This window comes from Anthonomus grandis, chromosome 1 (genome assembly GCF_022605725.1).
Source record: "Anthonomus grandis grandis chromosome 1, icAntGran1.3, whole genome shotgun sequence".
Lineage (NCBI taxonomy): Eukaryota > Metazoa > Arthropoda > Insecta > Coleoptera > Curculionidae > Anthonomus > Anthonomus grandis.
The window spans coordinates 46,641,426-46,665,385 of NC_065546.1; the positions used below are offsets into that span (position 1 = coordinate 46,641,426).

A 23,960-nucleotide genomic window follows, 5' to 3' on the forward strand; every position below is an offset into this window, starting at 1 on the left:
TGTAAATGTTTTTTTTTGGGAAATGATCAGTGAAAAACTTCTGTCAAAATTGACATAAAAGCGCCAAATTTTTAATCAGCAGTAATTTGCTCCGCTAGTATAACATCCCAAGAGATACCTCTTTAATTAATAGGGCAATGTGTGTCCTTAAAGGTCGGTCCCGTAGGCTTTTTGATCACTTAAAATCAGCAATCTGCACTAATACGATCAGAAATATGAAACTGAACTACTTGTAATGTAAAATTTTTCATTTTTATTTCTAAAAAATAGTAAAGGCATTGTTCAGACTAGAATATCCTCTAGTCGCTTTAGAGAGTAGTTTCACTTATCAAAAATAGTATTCATACATTTATATATTTTGATATTAATTTCTGTTAGGTGTGTTTTTTGTATTTTGATTAATTATGTTTTTTACTGTATTGATCTCTAAATACAAAGTTCATTTTAATTTATTTATTATTATAATTTAAAAATCCTATTCTTCTTATTAAAAATTGTGTGTAATTTAACATTATTAAATAAATAAAGTGATATGTACATAAATATTAAAAAATAAAATTTAACATAATATTTGTCAAGATGCTATACTATGCGACAGTTGTAACTGAAAACTGTTTACCACAAACTTAAAGAGAAAAATATAATGAACATAACAAATAAAATAAAAAAATAAGGTGGAAAATTAGTATTTAATATAGATAAAAATAAATTAAAAAAATAGATCTGGTATTTTTATCATATGTAAAAACTTGTAAAAACTAGGCTTCTTATTACTTATTACTGCTATTTAAAGTTCTCCTTTCAATTTTCTTTTATTTCTTCTTCTTTCCAGTCTTTATCTGTCGCAAACATATTTCATCAATGCATAACATAATTGGCCCTTTAAATATTTAATTGTTACCGTCTTTCTAATTGCTAAAGTATTAACTACTGAATACGGTACTGTTAAAATTTTAAAATTTCTTTCTATTAAGGGAAAAATAATGTATTTGTAACATATTGCACCTTCGAGTATTTGTTTCTATACTATCGTAAATATTAAAAATGGTTCATTAGACTTCTAATATTTGTATTTTAATTAACCTTTGAAGTTGCAATTATTAATTACTTTTAAAATCATTAAAAAAACAAGAAAAATCATTATAAAGGCTTTAAAAAAAATTAAACCTGTTAAAATATTTTTACGAAACCTTTTAACTTGGCCAAACGAAAAACCGTTGTTAAAACAGGATATGATTTTTTTAATTGCTGCATTTGAACACTAATATAAACATCAATAATAAAACGTGTTTTGGAAAAAATTTTAAGGGCGTTTTTGTTGATCCGACCATAAAACATATCTGGTAATTTTTTAAACGAAAACTGAATGTTTTATGTACCCGAATCGAAAAAAAAAAACATACGACAACGCGTTTTATAGAATGATGCTTTTACGCGTTTCAATGTTATAGCATAAATGCATTTGAATATGAAAAACACATATTTCGATAAACAGTAATGGATTTATGTAATGAACTTTTTTTACCAATATTTAAAAATAGTAAATTCAAATATAGTAAGCAAACAAATTTTATATAGTGTCACATCAATTATTATATATTTATTTTTATACTTAGTTTTTAGTACATACATAAAAAAACTATTTTTAAGTAAAGACAATAAGCAAATGTAAGTACATATTTAAAAGTATGCATTAGGTCCAATTATGTTATGCAATAATAATATTATTAAACAAACAAAAAAATTAAAGTAATAATAATAGTGAATAACAGTGAAGAAAGAAATTAAAAATAATTGTAGAATTATATGTTAGTGCAACTGGACCTATGGTTTATTGTAATAGTTTTTTATTGATAGATTTGTTTTGCATAATATTTATTCTGATATTGAAGAAAGTTATTTTCCACTTCAGTGAAAATAAAAAAATGGGCGATAATGCCTTTAATAAAAGCAAAAATCCGAAAGTGTTATCTGACCTACGACTTATAAGCATTCTTTCACCACTTTTCAAATTATTTGTGATAAACTTTTACAGGCAATATTTTAACTAAGCTAATTTGTAAAATATCGGGCTACTAATTGGAATTAAGAGCTGGAAGTAGTATTACAATAGTTTTGACTAACATGGTGCATGATGTTTCTAAAAATATAGACTATAAGAGATTAATTGTCCTAGCAATTCCTGACTTTACAAAGGCATTAGAAACATAAATCATGATTTAAAAAATTAAAGATAGTACTGGTAAATACATAGCAAATGAATAGGTTTTTCGGGATACTTCTTAAAACCTATTGAAAAATATGGTCCCTGCCGACACGTCTTTCTGCTTTTTGGCTTTTTCAGGGCAGGGCAACCAGAAAACGAAAAGACTAAAGGAAAAAAAACATAAGGGATCACAAATAGGAATAAACAACCACTTTGTGTAATTAGCTTAATTAACTCCAGTTTTGGAGTAGAAATTCAGCATCCAGACTAAGAAAGCATAAGCTACCTGTGTGATACAAGCCCATGGCTTTTGCTATTTAACTAACTGGAGTGAATAGAGCTGATTACACAAATTGGTTGTTTGCTCCTGTTTGTGATTCCTTGTGTTTTTTTCCTTTGGTACTCTGGTTGCTCTGCCCTAAAGAAGCCAAAAAGCAGAAACACGTATTAGCAGGTACCATGTCTTTACTTGTTCTGCTGCCTTGATCTGACGGAGTATCCCGATAAACCTTTTCTTTTAATTAATCATGATTTGTTACTGTTTAAACCAAAATGTTAAATTTTCGTAATTTAAAAGTAAAATTTAATGATAAATCCCAGTTTTTTAAAGTTTTCCAGGGTTTTATATTTATCTTTGTTTTTCTCTAGACTTACTGCATTAATTTTAACATATAATATTAAAGTTACGTGCGTATACTAATGATACATGGGTGTATATTGATCTTTTATATTACGCCTTAAAAGCAACAGAAAATTTAATTTCCGACCTATAGATGATATATAATCTCTGTTTTAGTATAAGTTAATGCTAAATTTAAATAAATTTTACTTTACGCTCATTCAAAATAGGGGTATAATGGCAAATCATTAATTTACTTAGAATTTAAAATAAATCAATATTAATAGGAAGTTCTTAAAGTTTATAACTTATCGTATGAATTTAGTTATAATACTTGATTCTAAGCTAAGATTAACTGAAGGCAATAATACAATATATATTAGTTATTTACCTCTAAGGCTGCTCTATATTCCTCTAGACATGCTCTCAATATTAGGACAATGAGAATGGTTTGGGGACAAGAAATCACAAACCATTATTTTACTTATACTCTAATTATATTTGGTATTTTGAGATAAAATACGCATACAGAGCATATACAAATTTTGTAGATTTATATATGGATTAAGTTCGTATGGCTGTATACCTGTATTTCACAGATTCATTGGCTATGTATATAAGAGCGTCGTAAATTGTTGTTTTAAAATTTTGTTCAACGACTTATAACTTTAAAGTTAGATTTCTCACCAACACAATTTGCCTCTAAGTTCAACATTTAATATGTTATACATTCATAGGTACAATAGACTTTTAAAAAAAAATCTTTCACATATGAAGCAGTTAATCAACGTTCAGCAACGTTTAAACTGATATTATATCTCTTTGTCCAATTATATATTAAAATGGCTCATTTTAATTATTTTATAACCAAGATTTAAGTATTTTGGTTTTGCAGTTTTAAAGAGGAACTCATTTTGCTAAAAGAATATTAGGATTCACGTATGCCTACTGCTTTAGTATTGTGGTCAATTTAGGTACATAGATTTTGTTGCCACATTTAATAATTAGATCGCCGTGTCTATTAATTAATGAATTTAATTCTAGATTTAATTACAACAAGCGATAAATTAATTAGTGTAAAACGTATCCAGTTAAGTTATGCATTGATAATCGGGTTCAAATCTAAAATCGCCGCTTACGTACACAAAACCAATATTTTTTTCCGAAAATGAATTCGTCGGCAATCCGTTTCAATCCTCTTTTCGTACATGCAATTTAAACGGCAAACTCAAAGTAAATTTCTAGTCGGTTCGCATACGAGAGAGAGAACATCCAATTCCCGACAAGATTACGTAAATCCTATTTTGCGAAATGTCGGGGAAATAAGCACGACAAGCCAGCCTGGGCTGTGATTCATGCCCTGCTTTTACTCATTGAAACCCTGTAATGTATGTGCCTTGAAAAATTTGCTATAAAAACGGGAGAAGCTCGTATTAAGACGTATCAGTTGATTTTAATAAAAATAAAAAAATGGATATGATTTATAAGATGACGGTGTTATCAATGATTTAGCTCTAAAAAATCATAGAAAAGAACTCGAGCTCTGTCTTTGGTTTTCGTATCCTTCAGAGGTATTCAACTTTTTTTTCTTATCACTTCAGGCCTCAATATTCTAATTTTAAGTCGAATTATTATAAGTAAAAATGATTATATCCTCTCTAATTTTAATCTCTTTATCGGTATATTTATATAATAGTCACTTAAATTAGGCTTAAACAAGTTCAATTGCTAAAGAAAAATGTTTTATTACGCTTATATTCTTCTCTTAATTTTAAGCGTAATTTCTCTATCCGTCGTTCTTCTATCATTTCCTAATTCTGTGTTCTAGTCTTTAAATTCCAGTTTTTATCCTTGCTCTTACTCTTTACATTTCCTTAAGGTAATGGTAAAATTTCAAGGTAAAAGATAAAATTTCCTTAATGCTTCAAGAAATAAGGACAATAGAAATGAGAACCATTCTCTAGTTTTAGTGGTAAAGAAAAACCAATCTGCCAGATTTTATGTAGACTATCGGCGACTGAATGACATTACAAAGAAAGACAGTAACGAGACCAAGAGTTAACGATAAAAAGGTTCACAATGATTTTCAACGTTCGATCTGAGGATAATGAAAAGACAGCATTCTCGAGTGGAACAGGACTACAAAATTATAAATTTTGAACTATTAGTGATGAATACATAAACATACTAAAGTTGGTTAAGCATTGGCAGCATATTAACTAAAAGCGACTTTATAGTAATATTTATATTTATAATTTTATTCTTCAGTATAATCTAAATTATTTAGGTATTTGTAAATAATATAAAAAAGTTAAATTAAAAAAAAATAGGCTACTTAAATTATCCTAATATTAGAATTAGAAAATAAAAAGACCATCATCATATTCATTTCAGTTATGCCGCAGATGATTGCTTATTATGTGTTATTTTACTCAAGCATTTAATTTTAAGTGCAACCATTTTGATTTAATAGAAAATTCATCAATATGAGAAATAATTATATTAGAAAAGCTATAACTAACAAGAAAATAAAAAAAAAAATGAAAATACTACATAGGAATTAAATTTTTATTATTATATTTTAATCTGCCATATACATTATAAAAAATAAAAATATCCTTTCTTCTATGTCATTAAGTAAACTATACCAGATATTTACAATTTTCCATTATTATCCAGGCGGTAATAGCGAATTATAAATGTGACAGTAAAAATGTGAAAAAGTTCAATTTTATTTATAGAAATATCATGGAAAAACTTAAATTAATTTAACATAAAGAATAATAATATCTAAATAAAATATCACGATAATTATATTTTTTGACTATTATTGTCTCAATATGTAATTAAAATCTTATTATATTTAAATTATAGAAATTATATTTATTCCTGAATAATAATTAGACATAAACACGTATTAACAAAATTATATGTTTATATAATTTTATTTAGATATTCACTTGAAACGATATTTATTAATATAAAAAGTTATTCAAACCAAAAGCAAAAAAAATTAAAAGTAGATGACTATATTTAACTAGTTTGTGCCATACTGTTGGACGAAAGTCAATTACAAATATGAATTTAACTCACAAAAATAGTAAAATACGAGTTTAATAATTACCAAATGAAAAATAAATATTCCTCGATGTTTACACATTCAGAAGATATTATCGTACAAAATCATTCATAGGTTTTATTTTATGTTCCAGTTCATGTATGCTTTTTCTGCATAACTTTATTAAATACTGTTTACTTTCAGTAAATGATAAATAATTTTAATCGATACCAGATTAACTAAATCCAACCACTTATACCATTCGTACTCTCCCTAAAAATATATTTTAATTACAAAGTTGTTAAACGAAGTTAATGTATTCAGTAAATATGTCCATTTAAATTATACACTCGCAAAACTTGTATTTGTACAATGCACTTTTAATTCGCATTATGGATTAGTTAAATCGAACGTTTTACTATTTCACCACTCTTATGCAATTTAAAAATCACTTTTATTTGGCAAAAGCAGGTAAGTGAGTCAATTAAAAATTGGAATAAGAATAACTGTATTGACCTTCCCAATATATCTTTCAAAATTTCCATAATATAGCATTCCAACGAATTTCTATTATGATCAAAATAATTAAATATTCCATATGCAGAGGAACCAACCAAACATAACCATGTCCATTCTTCGTTTAATTAAAAAATCTCAATGAGTTACTTATTTTATTGGGTGTTAGACACTTATAGCAAAAATCAATTTAGAAAATACTACCTCACACGCTCAAAAATTTAAAAGAAGAAGAAAATAGACTTATTCACGTATTTAAAAGAAATATGAACTTAAGTCATAATGATTCCTTTCGTTATACTTAATTTAATTTAAGTTCAATAAGTTTTAAATACAATAATTTACTTGAGGTATAACAGAATAATAAAAATACCTAATTTGAACCAACGTTTTGAAAGTTATATCTACTACCGTTATCAACGTAAATAAAGTTAAACTTAATTAAATTAAAAATATGAACAAAATATATTTATAAAACAAAAATTATATAAAATAAGTAACTCATTATGAACTCCTCACAACAATACAGATTTTACTTAAAAAGTCTTAATCATGATTGCGTATATCTTATTGGCTTTGACATACGTGTAACGCATATTATAAGGTCGTGTGCTATGCTTGATTATTTCATAATGAATAATGACTGGTGAGCTCTTGGTACACTAATATAACAGACTAGTAAATGATTAAGAAATTTAGAGTGATAAATTGTTGAGTTTGTTAGAGTAGAGTAAAGGAAAATTGAGATTGTTTTATACAATATAAAAGGATTGGCATAACTAAATTATGTAAAGTAATAAAAAGAAAAGATAGAAACAATAAAAGAATCATTTTCTAGCCTTTTCATTTTTTATTTTAAAGTATGAAGCGAATATATTTATAAATGGTCTATTATAATTCTGTAATTCACCGCACTTTCTTACACAAATTCTAATTTTAATGCTTAAATTATGCCTTTTATGCATAATTTTAATGGATATCATTTTGTTAATTTTGTTAATAAGCATTAAAATAAATGTTTCTTTTTAATCTTCATTTACAAAAATTTACTAAATTATCCAAAATCTTTTTAAGTTCCTGTAATTATACCATTTAAGTGTATTTTGCTGGTGTTATACTTTAATAGTCTTGCCATCGTAAACATTTTACTGCCTAAAAAAAAGCACATAAATTTTATAATATAGGAAAATTCTCAATTTATTAAGAAATGCAATAAGTAATATAACTTACACTCAGGTATCAATCAATCAATCAATGCTTTATTATCATAAAATTTAAAATTTTGTTGACAAAGCTATTATTTAAATAAATCATACAAACAAAATATACACAAAGACAAAACAAAAAATACAAATATATAAAAATAAAAAATACAACAAAACATACAAAAAACTTAACAATTTTATAAATTGTTTAGGTCAAATTTTCTTAAAATCTATAAAATATATATACATTCACTTGTATACAAAGTCGGCAAAAGGCAGTTGTTTACAAAAACATTATTAGCAAACTACTAATTTGTTTATATAATATACGAATATTATTTATGTACATTATCATAACAACATAAACAAATTTACCAGTGTTTAGGAAGCGCGTGCTTAAAATTACACACCAATAATTATTAAAAAATTAAAAAAAGTCGTTTACTGTGTATAAGGCTCTCTCCAGCAAGTATGATTTCAGAGCTTTCCGAAATTTGGAAAAAGTTGTTATTGATTTGATTTCAAATGGGAGATGATTGTGCATTTTTTTTGCTTTGTAAAGAATGGATCGTTTAACTAGTTCTGATCGTGGGGTTGGTAGATAAAGATCGTACTCTGCGTTTCTAAGAGGATAATTGTGAGATGGCCTTTCTGACATATCTAATAAGTGCTTGCGGATTAGACAGACAGATTCAAATATAAATAAGGAAGGAAGAGTTAGTATTTTAAATTTTTTAAAATATTCCTGGCAGTGAGTTCTGTAATTTAGTCTCAATGAATAGCGTATAGCTCTCTTTTGTAGCTTAAATATACGTTCAAATTGAGTCGCACCACACGTACCCCAAAACGGAAGGGCATATCGGAGGTGCGACTCAAACAGGGCATAATAAACTGTTATAGCCGTTGCCAAACTTAGCTCCCTGGATACTGATCTCAGAGCAAAACATGCAGAACTTAATTTTTTGGATAAGTAATCGATGTGGATATCCCATTTTAAAGAGTTGTCTACCATCAGTCCCAAGAACTTTACGGAATCAACGACCTCCATTCTGTTGTTATTAATTACAAAAGGTTGCAACGCACCGCTAAATGATAATACTCTAGTTTTTGAGACGTTAAGGCACAAGAGATTTGAATCGCACCACGATTTAATGGTGACTAGGTCACGAGATATGGTTCTACGAAGAGCCACCATATTTAAGTTGCTCCAAGAAAAACTAGTATCGTCCGCAAAGAGACAAATTTTACCATTTATGTCCAGATTAGAGTATATTAGTAGTATGTTAGAACTCGATATATTTAATTGTCATATCACTACAAAATAATAATACGTTAGGAATTAAAGAAAATCTATATTAGTAAGTGTAGTAAAAGTCCATGAAAGTTGAAGGTTCTTAATGAAAAAAATTTGCATTTGCCTTTACATTGGAAAAGATGCTGGTGATTGCGACGGTTGATTCACGGATGACGAAGAATTCATTGAAGTTGGTGTTGGTGTTGGATATGGCCCTAAATGTGAAATATTTGATGTTGACGGCGACAATTAGTATGGAAAATCGGTCGGAAAATTGTACATGAACAAGTGAATTTCAGAATAGCTGGAGCTTCACCTGCGTTACTGATATATGATGATGTATGCATCGTTCTTATGGTGCTTGAGTTTCGATGGTATTGGTAGCTTAAAGATTACCTGATGATCGACAGTCTTCTACTGTATTTAATAAAAATTAAAGAGTATCAGCATATATGTATTTTATCGTTTCTGCTGCTGGATCACCACTCTTTCCTCTATTGAAATATTTAAAAAAATTCTATGGTATAGCGCTATTTGCATCTCATTTTCTTTCCTGTAATAATACAAAAAAATTAATTAATTTCATTATAATCACTACCATTTCTCATATACTTTTTGTATTTTATATTTAGGTTTTTTCTTACAAACATTTTACTCTTTTCACTTTCTAAATTTCTATGAATTTTAATTAAGTTTAAAAAATTCACTACAGTTTTCTCCACTTTATTAAAATTTATTTTCTTGAGAATTATGTATCTTGTTATGTTCTCATCTTCATTCTTCTCTAAGGATCTAGTACCTTCTAGTTATTTTCTTGAATAATAGTTATAACCGATTTTTTAAGTTACTTTTTATCTTATTGATTTGCCATTCCATCAATTACTTTTCATCAATTAATCACCGATATAAGACGTTATGTCCAAGTGCATAAAAAATTCATCTTATTACATAGAAATACCCTAAAAAACGAATTTATCAATTCAGAATTTTTGTCAAAGTTATTCGTTTGAAAAAAAAATCTCTTCCCCTACTAGGAAATAGCCAATCGTATCATAACTTTCAAATTTAATATAAGCCGAAAATCATCCCTTAAATAAAAAATCTCAATCCGAACTGGAGCAAATCTATCAAAATTTTATCGAGAGCTTTACAGGGAAAAGTTCCCTTTACCCAGCGTTATTTTTATGACAAGTGTTGCTGAAGCAGAAAGATTTTTCGGTAGCGAGCATCAATCAGCAGATTCGGATCTTTTTTGGGTAAACCGGAATGATGATGGAATTTTGCTGATAAGTAAACAGGAAAAAGTTATCTGAAATAAAAATTGCATTTTTTTATAGTAGTATATATTTACTTCTTTAAAAAAAAAAGTGTATTAAAGTTTATGTATCCCTTATTACAGGAGCTTCATAATGAAATACTATATAGGCATTCAAGAGACTTATACAAACAACAGATTTCTATTAGGTTTCTCTTTAACTTTCTCTTTCCTTTTAACATTTACTTGTAAAGTGCGGCATTTAGTATCACGGGCTTTTCGGGATGAGTCTCAAATCTCGTTTCCTTAAAAGGCTCAAATGTTACGATCTGCTCTTCACAGTAATGTTTATGGATTTAAGTCTTTTGTAACTATACGGATTTTTAAATGATGCCTGGGTTTTACAAATTAACATTTGTTAAAGGACCTTAAATATAATTGAAGGTATGTAGCTTATTTTTAGGAAATTTGGTTTGAAAAGTCGAAATTGATAAGTCTAATGGTAATATAAGAAAAATTCCCCATCCCAACCGTAATGTATATGTTTATGTTTAATGAGATATTAGTCTGTAAACTAAATATTTTAACTGAGAAAACCTTAGTAGAATCATGAAAATTTTCAACTTCTAAATAACTAATGTAAAGATAATTTAATTATTTTTTATTTTAATCAATAACTATATAAAAAAAATATTATATTGAATAGATCTTTCCCAGTCAAACCCCAGAATGCCAAATTACATCTAATATATAATTCGATCAAGGCAAAGAATACCGAAAGGGAACATTGTTTCCAAGCTCAGGTTTCACAACCTTAAGAATAAAGCATTCGGAAGACAACTTGGATGCTAGATCCAGAATATGATCCTTAAATCTCAGTTGACCATTAATGGTAATACCCAAGAACCTGCAACACTCTTTATTCTGTAGAGGTGTCTGCTCATCAAACATAAGATTTCTCACGTCACACTTAAGACCCAAACCGAAACATTTTTTGGCAATAGACATTAGTCTGTTTGAAGCACACCATTCACTAATCATTAAAATATCCTGCAACTCGCTGAGTGCGATGAATTAGATAAAACTTGAACCCCTAAACCCTGAGAATTATTAAGCTGAGAAAAACAATTAAAGTCTTTGGTAGATCACATTATACAGCCGATATCCTAGAATTCATAGATGCATAAACACTATACAAGAACATAAATATAGGATCTTGATTACCTTTGGCTTTTTGGAATCTAAACTGATTGGTGGATAAAATCTTATTCTAAGATAAAAAAAAGTTAGAATTCTTGGAGAGTGTGGATAAAATCATGATTGGACGATAGTTGCAAACCTGATTGCTCTTTTCAGACAAACAGGAAATTGCCAGTCTGCCAGGAGGAATTCATAGCACAGATCAAAGAACTCATTCTGCTCAGGAAGCATTCTGCCGTAACGACAAAATTTTTTACAGAAACACTATCAGAACCCGCAGATTTGTGATTTTTAATGCATATGACCGCCTCCAGAAATTCACTGTTGTTTGTAAGAAGCAAAAAGAATGAATTAGGAATCACAAAATCGGTCATTTAACTTATTCATTGCCAACTCTGGTGCGGCGGTATAGCGAGATTGCGTAAACTAATTTACAATAGACCAATTCTCTCTTTGCCTATTACTTAAGGAATGCAAGTGGGTCCAATAGTAGTTTATAAATAATGAAACCAGATATTCGTTTTTTATAAACTCAACACAATTTAGTCAGGAACCGAAGATTAAGGGCAAATTTTTACAGATCAAGCATGACCGATTTTTTACATTTCTTATTTTTACGCATTTAATGAAAAAACTCTGATAAACATTGTCATAAATTACGTTGTAAAAAAGGAGGTAAATGGATCTAACGCAGCATTTATTGTGTACATTTATTAAAATTAGCCTTACTAAATATTATTTTCCGAATATCTTCTTGAAGAAGACAGATTACTCTATGGAAAATAGATAAATACCAAACGATAAGACAAAGCATGTTACGCCGTTAGTGCAGAAGTAATCTATGATTGTAGCCGAGGAGGATGTAATACGTGTGAACATGATAGGAGCATGAACATCCATCATAAGGCCATACGATTGAATCCAAGTATCCCGTTTGCCCTAACGGTTCACCAATCCTTCATCAAAAGATGTTACATTTGGAATTAAGGCTTCAGAGGTATTATCAATGTATTCCGCACATATGCCAGTGAGACAGGAATTTCTTTGATAAATCTGAACCGGTTCATATAGACATCACCATCACCAGGAGCGAAAAAGGTTTTTCACGTGTAGATTGTAGGCATACATACTTTGCTTGAGCTTTTATGATGCGGCTAAATGCCAATAGCCAACAATCAACAAATTTGAATTTTTAAACACAGAAATTCGGTGCTCTAGTTTATGGTTAAAACCACAAAATTATTATAGGATAAGGTCTTGCTGAGAGATAATCCCTTCTGTTTTAGGTCTTCAAATTAAGCGGAATTATTAAACGGTTGACAATTTATATTCAATTTGCTCATTGACTGACTCTTTAGGAGCCACGGGACATTTGTTACATCTGATACACTTCCTATTATTAAAATTCGTCGATATAATGGTTTGTTGCTCAATTTGTGCACGTTATATCGGTAATTGGCTGATGCAACTAGGAACTCTGGTGCTTCACGACCGCTTTTAGGCTTAATTAATCCTAGTTCCAACCGCACAGCGCTCAACTTGTTTGTCTCTAATTTCTGAAGCTGTTTATGCATCAATAGAAAATTTCTCGGTGCCATGCTCTATAGAACTGCAACTGAATGAGAAATATCCTCACAAATTTAAATTTATGCGTCGACGGACCTTATGTGTTTAAATAGACATTATCTGACTTACAAGGGAATTTTTGGTCTTAACCAGGTATACAACTGAGTCTGGATTTGATTATCAACAAACTTCAATACCTGAAGATTCTGTTCTTCCATCTGAGTTTTTAAAATGCGTATCTGTGATTTATATCACTCGATCTGTTCCACCATTTTCAATATCAAAGAAGTTTTCCTGATATGCTTGTAAACCTCTTTTCAGTCGGGCAATGTAATATTCATTCATTCAGTTCTTAATTCGTCGACCAGAATCCTTAACGTTTAAATTTTCTTAGGATTCTGACTTTCTGAGTTTTCCTGACAGGTAGTTAAACAATATACAAAGTTGTCCGAAATAACAATATAATTCCATGTCTTTCTCCAACAGCTAGGATTAAAAAAATTGTTACATACATAACATGCAAAGCTGTTATGGGTTTTATTTTTATAGCATTTAAAGACCTCAGCCAGCTTTACAAAAAGGAGAAAAAAATTATTAAATCAAAATAAAATAAAGCTAACAAATCTGCTCTACTGATCATTTAATAGTCAAATAATTTGTCTATCAGTTTCGCCCAAAAGGCTGCCCCACTAACACATAAGTACTTATCAAAAATATGCATACCCTAGTCTATTGTTAAAATGTAAACATTAGAGATTTAGTTTTCATTGATTTATTGCTACTAGTAAGAAAAATTATCGAAGAACAACTTAATTACATTGTTGCTTAAGAAAGATACTACACACTGTTAAAAATCAAGTGCAACTTTAATTGGTAATACTGCAAGAAAAAGGCAAAATTTGCTAAGAGCAACAATCAGTTTGTGATGATGTGAATACAATTCAATAATGAATAAAATTATTGAAATTCAATGATTATCCCAATTCTATAGTCTAGTTTATAAGCATCAAACTATTTAGATTAAAAATTAAAAACCATTATTAAGGAATAATATAACTTTTTTTTTTTCAGGGACTATGTGGCTGCTCTGGTTCATACTCTACCTAAGTGCAGTGTTTTGTGACGATTTGGAAGTGAGTCCGTGCATTTTTAACTCCATGTGTTCTTGTTCTCAAGACCAGCTAAATCCAAACCCTTCGATCGACAGCATCGCGTGTTTTTCGGTGCCTTTTTATAGGTTTCCAAGTAAGTAGCTATATTAAAAATTCTTATTATATCGAAAAAAGGCATTCCTTTTCCCAGCTTTATATATTCGTAATAGTTGGCTTATAACTTTTGCAACTGAAGCATACGGAGTTATTCCATGCTAGATGTAAAGTGTTAACTCCACAGTTTTTGTTTTTTATATCCGAAAAGATCAAATGTTTTAGTTCTTGCTAAATGCAATAAAAAATATGTTAACTATGAACAGGTAAAAACTGATCGCCCTATATTATCCTCTATCATAAAGTAGTCCAAGGACAATAATGTAAATGGTCAAAATATGTATATTTTTTTTTGTTTTTTTTTTATCTTCTACTGACAAAAATAACAAAAAAATAACTCGTAGACTGATACGTGAATGAAAATGCAAAAAGAGGGTTTCAATAACCGACTCTATTAGCATTCGAAATCTTAAGTCTATGTTAAGAAAAACATATTTACAACTTCAAATTTTAAAAAATCTGAAGATAATAAAATACTGTTTGAAATATTAGTTATATCTTAAAAAAGGCTACATAGTCCTATCATAACCAACTTACTAAATTTAACCCTTATATATTGTAACAATTCAAGTGAAAATAACTAGTCGAATAGCACCGCTTAATTACCGGTAATTATATTCTAATTATATGCAATGGAATTGCGACACACGAATTCTCTCCTTATTAAATCCGGAAATGCTTATGGTGTTAATTCCTGTTTCTGGCTTAATACCACGTACTCTAGAGCCTTATCACCCATAACTAAATCAGTATGGGGCGTTATATCGGTTATTAGTATGTAACGGTTCAATGGCCTATAGGAAATAGTAGAGGGAAGCTAAAGGAATAATGATGATGTAAGGAGGAGCTCTGAATATCTTATGGATGTAAAATCGGGACATAGTATTGACGTACCCATATGCAATAAGTAATGCATGTTACGAACGCTTTGTTTTAATGTGGAATCTTCTATTGTTTACCAATGAGATCTGCATCCAATTCACTTCGATTATCTAATAAAAATTAGTTTATAATAGTGAATTCTAAGCAATCAGTAGTACCACCGAAAGTAAAATTATATCCCTCATTTATCTGTAGAAACACCTTGGATAACACATTTTTACCCAATAAATCTAACGATTTTCATAATTAAGGTATGAAAACTACAACTTTATAGAAGTGGGTGTCCTAGCCATTAAAGTTATGCATATTAACCTTAAATTTTGTTTTTAAAATTAGCATTAAGTATACAATTCTGCTGATGTTTCAAGTTCAATTTAATAATTAATAATTAAATATTCTAAGAGGTATTAAATGTTTCGAGTAAAATTAATATAATTATTTAAAGTATCACTTATTATACGGGATGATGTTAAGGGTCTATTTTAATAATAATTAAAATTACTACTTTTTATTATATCACCTTAGATATAAAAGAAGCCTTATCTAAAACAAATTGTTTCCAAGGATATCCGTTGATTAAATTCTTATTTTATGTAGTTTGATCTAACTATATTTTTTTTTAATTTGAAGTAGAACTTTAAATACCTCAACAAGGATTCCTTTAAAAAGAAAGTAAACTAATTTTATTAAATGCTTCTTAAAAAAGTAATTTAAAATGATTTTATTATCTAGTTTTATACATAAATATAATTTTGTAATTTTTTCATAAAGCCAATATTTTTTTTCTGGGTAATTTACATTTTTTTATCTACACCCATTTATTTTGCGAAAAACTAGAATTTATCCTTCTGATTATAAAAAATATTCTTTTTAAATAAATTGCCTATTATAACTTTTTGGTAGATATCTTTTAACTCACAGGTAAAATTTTAAAACCTAAATAATTAATTTTTTTTTTAGAAAAAGCTTTAAGTCAATATTTTCAATTTTTTAAATCATTCATTTCCTTTTATTAAAATAGAAACTATATAAATAATATACAAGTTATTTGCAATACATAATATATGTTTTCAATTAATTTCAACATCGTACAATAACCAAATATTATTATTATCATTATATTTTATATGTCATTAATAAATATTATTAAAATTTAAATTTAATTATTTCGTATTTAAATAATTTTAAATTTTGTAAAGCTACAGAAATAGTTACATGAAGAAATATTCAAAACTTGCTAAAAAAAAATTTAAAGGATTATCTTATCAACTTAAGTTATGCATATTATTAATTTTCACGATTAATAAATTTCACGTTAATTATGTAGATGTTTAAATACCATTCTTTTAATAAAATTTTTTTTTTTATTTTTTAAGCCTTTAAGTGCGTCTAGTGCGGTACTTAAATTCATTTTTAATTATACAGAAAAAGTAAGAAGCTACTAGGATTTACTTTCTTAAAATCTTGTTTAAAAAACAAAGTTTGAATATGGGTCTGGAACCTTAGATGGCAAAATTATCTTTAACTCAAATAACTTTTGACGTACAAAAATCATTTATATATTAGATTATTAGATAAAAATTATACTTTTTTATCCCGTTACCTTGCTAAGAATATTTTAATAATGCATTAAGATATTCTCAAGAACAGCCAAAATTCACTAAAAAAAAATTAGCAAAAAAATGGTTCAACCAAAACTGCTCTATCTATTGAAATTTTCAACCTAGAATAACAGTTTTACCCTTAGATGTATCCTTGGGAAATGCCTTAAATAAATGCAAAGGAAAACTAAAATATTTTAAGTGCTTCCTTAAGTATACCCAAATACCTCTTCTACCTCTATGGTGGCCTTTGGATTTTGTTATCAAAATTGCCTCTATATCTCAAAAAATATTTGACTAGAAGGAATGTATTAGAAATATTAAAAATTATCAAAAAATAACTACTTTTTCTTTGGTTGAATAGAAGTCCATATTTTGTAGGAGAATGCGTATATAAAGATAACAAATAGGGGAAGTCTTTATCTCCAAGAAAAATGCATGTGGGACACTTAGGTAAATGTATTATGCATTTCGGCTGTGTAAACAGCCATCATCAGATACAGAACATTACAAAAAACATATACGTTCACCAAATAAACCAAAAAATTACCCGTTATCGGGAAAAAAATTTAAAAAAATTTAAAAAAAATTTTTTTCCCGATAACGGGTAATTTTTTGGTTTATTTGGTAAACGTATATGTTTTTTGTAATGTTCTGTATCTGATGATGGCTGTTTACACAGCCGAAATGCATAATACATTTACCTAAGTGTCCCACATGCATTTTTCTTGGAGATAAAGACTTCCCCTATTTGTTATCTTTACTTTTTCTTTGTTTATATTCCCTTAAAAAATATTTTCTAAAATTACTAAAGAATATCCCTCAACTGCCCGAGTTTTCAATTTATCATGATTTTAGCCTCAAAGCCTTTTTCAGGAATCCCTTTATATCAATGTAAAAGCATTATGGAAATATCTTAGTTAATTTCTATAGTAGCCTCAAAAGTGTTTACTTATATAAAAAATCTTAAAATTTTAATATACGTTTTACATTGAAACTTTAAGATTTTTGTATATAAATAAATCTTTTTGAGCATACTATGGAAAAAAATTAAGATATTTCTATAATTCTGAAAATCTGAGATTTGATCGATCTTGGACCTTGAATAACAAAATTGCCTCTAACTCAGAATGTGTCTGAGATCCAAATAATATTCTTATATTAAATTATTGATAAATAATTTAGATTCCTTTAAAAATTATTTAATCATGAAGAAAGTGAATGATTGAATGATCTGTTTCAGAACCTGAAATTTGATCGGTTTTATAATTTGGATCACAAAACTGATCACAAACTTCAAAGTATATTTTAATTATTCCTGAAGATGTTCTAGAAAATAATAAAGATTTACTACAAAAATTAGCAAAAAAAAAATTCTTAACCAAAACAGCTCTATTTACTAAAAATTTTAACGTAGAACGATACTTTTATCCTAGAATCTATCCTCAGAAGTTTTATAAATAAATGCAAAATTTGTAATAAGTCAAGTGGTTCTTTAGTAATACCTACAAATCTCATTTTATTTTTTTGCAACACAATTAATTAATGGTGGATAAATGAGCCACAATACGCGTTGGAACTGAATAATTAAAATTTAGCAAAAAAATACATATTACTTATCAAGGTATTTTACCTTTCATTATTTATTAAAAAAAAAGCTAAATATAATAATTTAGTTACTAAAATTATTTATTATGCATAATATTAAATCATCTTAACGTAATAAATAAGAGCTTGATAAAAGGAGATGAAAAATGTGTGGTTATTCTAAAATTATAGTGTAAGTTACCTTCTAATTTTTCTGATTTTTTTTAAGATATTATTTTTAATTTAAAAACAGGACCTTAAATGTATAAACCTTAATTGAAGAAAATCAATATTTTTATATAATAATATAATTTTATTTAAATCTTTTACATTAAATCCCTTACAAAATAATTTTTTCCCTTGTACCCACGAACAGAATCTCGGATGTAGAAAGGTCTTAAACCCCTTCAAGACGAGCCATAAAAGCTGGCCAGCGGACCTCAGGATTGCCTTAAGTATTTATATGGCATAGAGGAAAGGTTAAGTCGTAAGTATTTATAAGGTTCTTTTTAGAACGGATTTTTTATTTAAAAAAATTGACTTGTTTTTATATAAATAATAGGTAGATTTAGGACAAAAGTAAAACATTCTTACAGACTTTTTTGATCCCTAAAAAATTATCTTTAGGACTATGTTAATTAATGGTTATTAATTAAGATAAGAAAAACATTATTTGAAATTTACATTCGAAAGGTATACGTGCAACAACGTGTCATATTCCTTAAATGTATTTATTTATATTTTTATGTTTTTTTAAATAAGGAACAACTAATTTATATAGTCCTGACTGTTCCAATCCGAAACCCTAATATTAAATAATAATTTGATTTTTTGCCAAAAAAAATTTTTATATGTAAAGCTAGTAAAGTAATACTTAAAGTATGTCTTGGTTTGTGCACAATTTTTTTGGAAACGAAAGCCATATATGTAACGATGGTTTACTATTTTTGTTTGTTTCCAATAACTACTAGCATCTTACGCTATTACGCGTAAGATGCGTATTCTTTCTTACGCTAAATACATGTTTGAGTTGAACTTTCCTAATAGATCAGACTTTAGTTTTAGCTATGTAGTGCCTTAAAAATTAGGTTACTGCAAGTAAAACTTCTGTCGACTGCAAAGCAGCAGATTTTGCCGCTAATGTACATAATAATGATATTATTTATAAGCAGTAAAAACCAAATAGGCAATAGAACATATTCTAACGGCTTACAAAAAGGCGTCGTCATATCAGCATTTATATACTGACTTCTATTTTTAACATTTTTTTTTAAATTTTTTTCATTTTATTTTCCATTTTTCTGAACACGCAGTGCCGCAGCTTATATATTAAGATCTTTTGACTTACATTGTCAAAAGCTCCAGCGATATCTAAAAAAATTATTGCTGTCGAGTGATCCTTGTTTTGGACAAGAGACCAGAAGTAAGTGACTTCATTCGGAAATTTTAAAGTTTTCTTCCTTTAATAACTCACTATCCAAATCAATCTGTTTAATGCTAATATTATTTAAAAATAAACGGTTTTAGCCTCCTCAGATTAAAACAGAAAAAAACTTATAAAAAGCAACATGCAGGATGTTCCACTTAAAATAGAAGCAAGCCAATAATTTGGTTGTTTGTTGATTGATCTTTTAAATTTTCTTTTTTAATTTCATTCAAATGAGGTATCTCATAGACTTAAAGTTTGATATTTTTTAATTCAACCCGAGATAATCAAGTTCTGATTTTGATAAATATTGATACATTATAATTTTTTTAAGTACATATTTAGCATTCCACTCAATACTAAAAAACTAAAAGTCAACATTAAAATTGATAGACTTTCCTATTTGTTGAGCAAACTTTTTGTAATTTTTATCTAGAAATTTCTTGTTATGTTTGTCTTATTCGAGTTTCTAATTCTTCTAATGTCCATCGACGGTTTTATATACTTTATTTTTGATACCACCCCACAAAAAGAAACTCAAAAATATTAGTTCTGGAGATCTACAGGGCCATGCTACAAAAAGACTTTTATCACTATCCTTTTCCGAATAAATACAAATATTAAGCTGTAATGTGTCTTTGCATCGCCTAAGGCTATATTTACGTACCTTGTTTGGCATGTACATCCTAAATTTGCAATGTCCTCTGAATCTGACAAGCAGTTATTCTATGCAAGCATATTCACCGATAGAGTAAGATGCTTCACAGTTTTTAATAAATGTATTAAAAATCTAAGAAATTTCAGCGATCTCGTATTTTTTCGCGCATCTCTAATTATCAAAATAACGGCAGGCCAAGATAACCAAAGCTCGCTCCAGTGAAATAGCACATTGAAATACATCACATAATATTTATGTTTATATAAGTATGGCGATCTGGATCAGAGAATGTTTGCCTAACTTGTGACAGCTTTTCATTCGCATCGAAAATTATTTTATCCAAAATATCTCAGTACACAGTAGCTCCCATAAAGAAATGTTATTATAATATTTTTCTAGCTGTTTTGCAGGATCAATATTATCTGGAAGATGTGAAATTATGTTGTGCTGCCTTGTACGAACATTTGCATTTAGAAATTTAAAAGACCATTTCAATATATTTTCCTATAATAACTTTTAGGATTGCATTTTTTTTTGGGTGATGAATCTTGATTAGTATCAGAATTTAAAGAGCCTTGCCTCGAGTCCACATCATTTTCCCGATCACTTTGGGATATCTCTATTTCCGAATTAGTTTTATAGTCGCTTTGAATATAAGACGCTATATTGTTACTTTCATCGTCACTTTCTAATTCATTCAAAACAGTTTTAGCCCACTCCTCATAATAGGGATCATCTGCTATCATTTCAAGAATAGCAAAGGTGAAAACCATCGCATCAATAAGTAAACACTATCGATAAAAAGAACGTAACTGGTGCAAACTTTCGCAAGCCCCACTTTTTTACTAATGTTGTAAAATCAAACATTGGGAAAAATGACAGGCATCATGCTTACCTTGGAGAACTGATGAATAACTGAACGAAAACTACACAGGCTAGCACGGGCCTCCTACTATTATTTAATATAATGCACACAAAACTAATGCTTTATAATGCTATTGCCCTTTCCCATCTGCAATTCTGTTCGATATTATTATTTAATTTATCTCAATATATAATAAACCGATTTGAAATAATACAAAATAGAGCTATAAGACTGATGCTTAATTATAATTGGAATACTCAAGTTGTGTCTATGTTAAACGTCCTAGGTATGTTGTCTGTGAACCAAAGAATTATGTTTAATGTTTATCTGTTTATTTTTAAATTAAAACATTGTCTGCTACCAGACTATATCTATGATAAATTGCCAATTTTTAATAATGTTTACAATTATCATACTCGCAACCGAACAGTTTCCTAGTTGACAGATGTAATACAACTCAGTTCCTCAAGTCAATATTACATAGGGGCTTAATAGAATTCAATAGGTTACCGGCTAGTCTTAAATTCTGTGATAGTTATAACGTGTTCAAAAAGCTCTTGAGAAAATTTGTTCTAGAGATTTAGTATTTGTCTTTTTTTATCTTTATTCTGTGTTATAAGTTTTATATTTTGTGTTATATTATTATACGTTTTATTTTATAGGTTTTAATTATTTTGTGTCATAATAAGTTTTATTTATTATTTATTTTACCTTAATTTATTGTGTGTTTGTGTTCTGATTTTATTAAACATTTTATATTTTAAAATTTTATTTCAACATTGTATATGTTTTTTTTTTCTTACCTTTTTTTATATTCCCACTCATATGTGAATGCATAATCTTAAACATGTTTATTTGCCAACAATACTCGTAGCTTATACCAGCACTATTATTGTAATATTATACTAATTTTTTTGTTTTGTTGTGGCTTTTAATATTATATTAAATGCCATACTTTGTATTTTATTTTCATGTAGCAGATTTTGCTAAATAAAGAAAGACTATGATTATATGATGTGAAGATCCCTAGAACTCTTGGAGTATAAGTAACCTTTCCCCACCAGTCGCAGGTTAATAATATAGTTTTATTATCAACGTAATAAAAATTAAATAAATGATAATTAGCAAAAGAGATATGAAAGGAGATACGTCGAGTTAAATATGTTCAACAATATTACTGCCTTGATACTATCATAAAGGACAAATTTCGGTGGTATTTCACAAATTGGGTAAAAGAAGGCCCGGAAAACAAGAACATTAGGCTCAGTGGAGATGTTACAAGAAAAAGGTCTAATTATCAATATCTGTGATCAATAAGTACCTAAAGAAAAAAAGAACGCCAGAGTTAACTTAAAAAATATATCTAGGGGTTGTCCTACAAGTGACGTCCAAATGAAAGGAGGCGATAGTGAAGATCATTTTCTAATTTTTATAAAAATCAATTTTTGCATCATGTACAAAATTTAGAGCAAGAATATTATAATTTATTTTCTCTACTTTATAAAGTTATTTGGTGCGTGTCTAAAGAGTGCATCATTTCATGAATATGATTTTGATGAGTAATTGTTGCTTTCGGTAGTAAAAAAAAACATTTCTCAATATGCTTAATTTTAACATACAAATCATTTGCTTTCCAAGTAACGCTGACAGAAACAAGATTACTATGATAAGTTTACAGCTAACAGGAAAAAGTGACTTATTTAATGAAGAGTCTTATACTGTTAAATACTTTTAAATAAGTGATACAAGACTTTTGATTGACATTTTTATTAAATTAATCAATTTTGGTCAAAAATTACTTACCTCACAACTAAGTCTAAATAATGTAAAAAGGGGATTTTATTGCTTACAGACATCACAATAACTGTTCAAAAATGTGAATGCCTTAATAACAATTCAGCAAAGGTGAATGAAATTACTTTTTATGTGCTGGAAAACTCTTTGATTATTGATACTAACGATGGCTGCTTGTCTTATTTTTTTTCACAATTCCACTTCAGTCTGGCTTTCATTACTAGTAACAAGTTCTTTGAAATATTCCACAGAAAAAAGTCAATGAGGTTCAGGTCAGGTGAGCGCGGCGGCCATTTTTAGGATGGTTCCTCCCCTTCCATCCATCGATTATGCAAAGTATTAAGAAAATGTGTTGGCGTGTTCCTAGAGATGCGTCTTAAAGTAAAACGTTCAAGTAATGTTGCCAAAAATGTAAATAAACCTCGTCATTGAGTTTTTCTATTAGTCCCAATAATATGACCTCAATGATTACCGCTTATAAATTAATTGAAAATTGATGCTGAAAATACGAATTTCCTACCATTTTCATGATTAATATAATCCCAGTAATGTAAATTGTGTATAATAAATCACCCCGTTTTTTCAAAACTGCTTTCGCAATCTACGTTTTTTTTTTGGAAAAGTTGAGGATTTTTTCTATTACCATGCAGCATTTCCCGACAAAACTGAATCCCTTTTTCATAGTCATTAGCCAAAAGTACTTAAACACGTTGCATATAATAAGGATATAACAGAATGGCAAACGTCTTGATATGCGAAGAATGCTTGCTATTGGATCTTCTTCATCGTTATCATTCCTAGGCCTTCCTAATTCCTTTACCAGGTGTTGCTTTCTAAATAATACTGATGCCATTTATGAACACTGTAGTCAGGGTAGCGATTTCGACCGAAAAAACGTCTTCATATTCACAAAGTTCATAAGCGTATTGCATTTCTGCATATTCGCGAAAAGTATAAGCTATT

General features: G+C 28.4%; 1 protein-coding gene across 2 annotated transcripts in view; it reads left to right on the plus strand.

Moving 5' to 3' along the window:
- The window catches only part of LOC126736162 (chaoptin-like), a 186,026-nt gene that overhangs the window by 68,132 nt on the left and 93,934 nt on the right, over positions 1 to 23,960 (plus strand). For both annotated transcript variants that reach the window (XM_050440393.1, XM_050440399.1), the window contains exon 2: positions 13,991 to 14,164. In XM_050440393.1, coding sequence (XP_050296350.1) covers positions 13,991 to 14,164 — 174 coding nt within the window. The remainder of the gene's footprint in view (positions 1 to 13,990; positions 14,165 to 23,960) is intronic.